Genomic DNA, 3,984 nt, shown 5'->3' with positions numbered 1-3,984 from the left:
GTAGGAGCGGTAGACTACCTTGTGTACTGCGGTCCCCAGGTCTTTACAGTAGGTGATGATGTTCCTACTGGACGTGTAACCACTCAGCTGGGCAAACTGGTACCTGGACACACACAGATGGACCAATGAAGAAAGGGATACATTTATTGAATCTAGAAATAAAATGTGCAGATTTCAATGATCTTTAAAGACTCAGATGATGCATTCAGGATGGAGGAAAACACAACCCATGAGATCACAACCCATGAGATCACAACCCATGAGAACACAACCCATGAGAACTCATGAGAACACAACCCATGAGAACACAACCCATGAGAAACCATGAGAACACAACCCATGAGATCACGACCCATGAGAACACAACCCACGAGAACACAACCCATGAGAACACAACCCATGAGAACACAACCCATGAGAACCCAACCCATGAGAACCCAACCCAACAACCATGAGAACACAGACCATGAGACACACAGGAACACCAAACTTGAGAACAAACAATCCTGAAAAACCCATGAGATAACACAACCATTGAGAACCCCCCATGAGAACCAACCATGAGAACACAAGAGACACACCCATGAGCAACACAAGAGAACACACCCATGAGTAAACACCATGAGAAACACCAACCATTGAGAACACAAGAGAACACATCCCATGAGAAAAACCCATGAGAACACCCCATTAGAAACACATCCCAAGAGAAACTAAAACCAAGAGACACAACCATTAGAACACATACCCATTAGAACACAACCCAAGAGAACACAACCATTTAGAAACAACCCATGAGAACACAACCCATTAAGAACACAACCCATGATAACAATCCTACATAACATTAGGATAGAAAGGGGTAAGAGGTCACCAATGTAAATGCATTGAGCTGTTTTATTTATCCCACCGTCATTGTTACATTATCTAGTTGGCACAATGTCAGAACACTGTGCTAGTTTACTGTAACATTTTAAAGGTTACACTACAATTTTCTACTGGTAATAATATTAATAATTTTTAAATGTTTGTTATATTCTCATGAAACTTTGTGTGTGTAATGTTTACTGTTAATCTGATTGTTTCATTTAAATTTGTTTGGTTTCTGCACTGTTGTTTTTTTGTTTTTCACTTCCTTTGGCAATGTAAACATGTTGCCCATGCCGATAGATAGATAGATAGATATACATATACATATCACACACACACAGTTGAAGTCGGAAGTATACATACACAGCCAAATATCATTTAAATCAGTTTTAACAATTCCTGAAATGTAATTCCTACTATAATTCCTTGTCTTTAGGTCAGTTTAGGATCACCACTTCTATATTTAAAGAATGTGAAATGTTAGAATATATAGTCGAGAGATGATTTATTTCAGCTTTTATTCTTTTTCTGTTATTCACTCACCAGTGGGGTCAGAAGTTTTTACATTCACACTCAATTACGTATTTTGGTAGCATTGCCTTTAAATTTTGTTTAACTTGGGTCAAACGTTTTGGGTAGCCTACCAAAAGCTTCCCACAATTAGTGGGGTGAATTTTGGCCCATTCCTCCTGACAGAGCTGGTGTATACTGAGTCAGTTTGTAGGCTCCTTGCTCGCACACGTTTTTCAGTTCTACCTAGCAATGTTCTATAGGATTGAGGTCAGGGCTTTGTGATGGCCACTCCAATACCTTGACTTTCTTGTCCTTAAGCCATTTTGCAAGTATGCTTGGGGTAATTGTCCATTTGGAAGACCCATTTGCGACCAAGCTTTAACTTTCTGACTGATGTCTTGAGATGTTGCTTCATCATATCCACATAATTTTACTTCTTCCATGATGCCATCTATTTTGTGAAGTGCACCAGTTCCTCGCGCGAGAACGGAGCCGCGAGACGAGAGAGACACGCAGACGGCGCGAGGACACGGGAGCGCGAGGACACGGAGCGAGAGCGAGAGGACACGGAGCGCGAGGCGAGCAAGGACACGGAGCGCGAGGACACGAGCGGAGCGGCGAGCGAGAGACACGGAGCGGAAGGACACGGAGCTGGCGGAGCGACAGTCACGGAGCGAGAGGACACGGAGGGAGGAGCACGGAGCGCGAGGCGGAAGCGAGAGGACAAGGAGCGGCAGGGCGCTCGAGCCGAGGAGACAGTAGGAGAACCGCGAGCGAGCGAGACGGACAGTTGGACGCGAGCGAGCCGAGGGACACGGATGCCAGCGAGGGCACGGAGCGCGAGCGAGAAGACACGAGCGCAGCGAGAACCGGAGAGCGAGCGAAAGGACACGGAGAGCGACGGAGGACACGGAGCGAGCGAGATGCACGGAGCGTGGAGACGGAGCGAGAGGGAGACGGAGCGAGAAAGGGAGCGAGAGGGGAGACGGAGCGAGAGGGAGACGGAGGCGAGAAGGAGAGCGAGAGGGAGACGGAGGAGACGGAGCGGAGCAGGGAGCGGAGCGAGAGGGAGACGGAGCGAGAGCGAGCGAGAGGGAGAGCGGGGGAGACAGAGCGAGAGCGAGAGGGAGACGAGGGAGAGCGAGAGCGAGACGGAGCGAGAGGAAGAGCGAGAGGGAGACGGACCGAGAGGGAGGCGAGAGGGGAGCGAGAGGGAGATCGGAGACGGGGCGAGAGGAGGGGAGACGGAGCGAGAAGGGAGAGCGGAGACGGAGCGGAGACGGAGCGAGAGGGCGAGACGGAGCGAAGAGGGAGAGCGGAGACGGAGCGAGAGGGAGAGCGAGAGGGAGCGGAGCGAGAGGGAGAGCGGAGACGGAGCGAGAGGGGAGCGGAGCGAGAGGGAGAGCGGAGACGGAGCGGAGACGGAGCGAGAGGGAGAAAGCGGAGACGGAGCGAAGAGAGCCGGGAGACGGAGCGAGAGCGGAGACGGAGGCGAGAGCGGAGACGGAAGCGAGAGGGAGAGGGAGAGCGGAGCGAGAGAGAGGGGAGACGGAGCGAGAGGGAGACGCAGAGAGGAGCGGAGCGGAGGAGAGCGGAGCGGAGCGAGAGGGAGAGCGGAGAGAGCGAGAGCGAGACGGAGCGAGACGGGAGAGGGAGAGCGAGAGGACGGAGCGAGAGCGGAGACGGAGCGAGAGGGAGAGCGGAGACGGAGCGAGAGGGGAGCGGAGACGAAGCGAGAGGGGAGACGGAGCGAGAGGGAGAGCGAGAACGGAGCGAGAGCGGGAAGAGCGAGAGGGAGAGCGGAGACGGAGCGAGAGGGAGAGCGGAGACGAGGACGAGAGGGGAGCGGAGACGGAGCGAGACGGAGCGAGAGGAGAGCGGAGACGGAGCGAGACGAGCGAGAGGGAGAGCGAGACGGAGCGAGAGAGAGAGCGGAGACGGAGCGAGAGCGGAGACGGAGCGAGAGGAGAGCGGAGACGGAGCGAGAGGGAGAGCGGGAGACGGAGCGAGGAGAGAGCGGAGACGGAGCGAGAGGGAGAGCGGGACGGAGACGGAGCGAGAGCGGAGACGGAGCGAGAGGGGAGACGGAGCGAGAGGGAGAGCGGAGACGGAGCGAGAGGGAGAGCGGAAGACGAGCGGAGCGGAGACGGAGCGAGAGGAGAGGTGGAGAGTGAATGGTGATATCAGCATTATAAACACACCTACACGGAGTACCACAAGGCAACAACAAAGACGCTGAGCACCTTCTTCAACGTGTATAACAAAACCCTCCCAAGTCCTGACACGAGAAGTCAGAGGTTGACTGATAAAATATTATTATCTCTTAGTCTTCTCCCTGCCTACTGTTGTTTTCTACAGGCTGTCCAATCACCTTAACAGGGGGAGGGCCACTGTGCTGTCACCCTATCGTACACACTGCTACCCAAACCATTTCCATACAAAACCCTGTAGGTACAGTATAGTCAACATGTTGTGCCTATTACATGAGGGTAACAGCATCATAGACATGGGTCATTACACTATGAGGGTAAAGCATATAGACATGGTCCATACTATGAGGGTACAGCTATAGGAAATGTGGTCATAATTATTGAGGGTTAC

The 3,984-nt window shown here is 52.3% G+C and overlaps 1 protein-coding gene across 1 annotated transcript; it reads left to right on the top strand.

The window, feature by feature from the left end:
- The first annotated feature begins 547 nt into the window (after positions 1–547).
- On the top strand, positions 548–3,759 carry LOC139028220 (uncharacterized). The gene is made up of 3 exons (XM_070445067.1): positions 548–612; positions 1,856–2,915; positions 3,742–3,759. The coding sequence occupies exons 1-3, from the start codon at positions 548–550 to the stop codon at positions 3,757–3,759; spliced, it is 1,143 nt and encodes a 380-aa protein (XP_070301168.1).
- Positions 3,760–3,984: the final 225 nt, after the last annotated feature.

Source organism: Salvelinus sp. IW2-2015, linkage group LG9, assembly GCF_002910315.2.
Source record: "Salvelinus sp. IW2-2015 linkage group LG9, ASM291031v2, whole genome shotgun sequence".
NCBI lineage: Eukaryota > Metazoa > Chordata > Actinopteri > Salmoniformes > Salmonidae > Salvelinus > Salvelinus sp. IW2-2015.
Note: the sequence above shows the minus strand (reverse complement) of the source record. Positions and strands in the feature narration are given on the sequence as shown.

What these genes read in the sequence shown, in the direction of transcription:
- LOC139028220 (XM_070445067.1), top strand. Translation starts at nt 548, where the DNA reads ATGAGAACCAACCATGAGAACACAAGAGACACACCCATGAGCAACACA. An exon ending in ACAAGAGAACACACCCATGA is followed by an intron (nt 613 to 1,855) that starts GTAAACACCATG and finishes GAAGTGCACCAG; the next exon opens with TTCCTCGCGCGAGAACGGAG.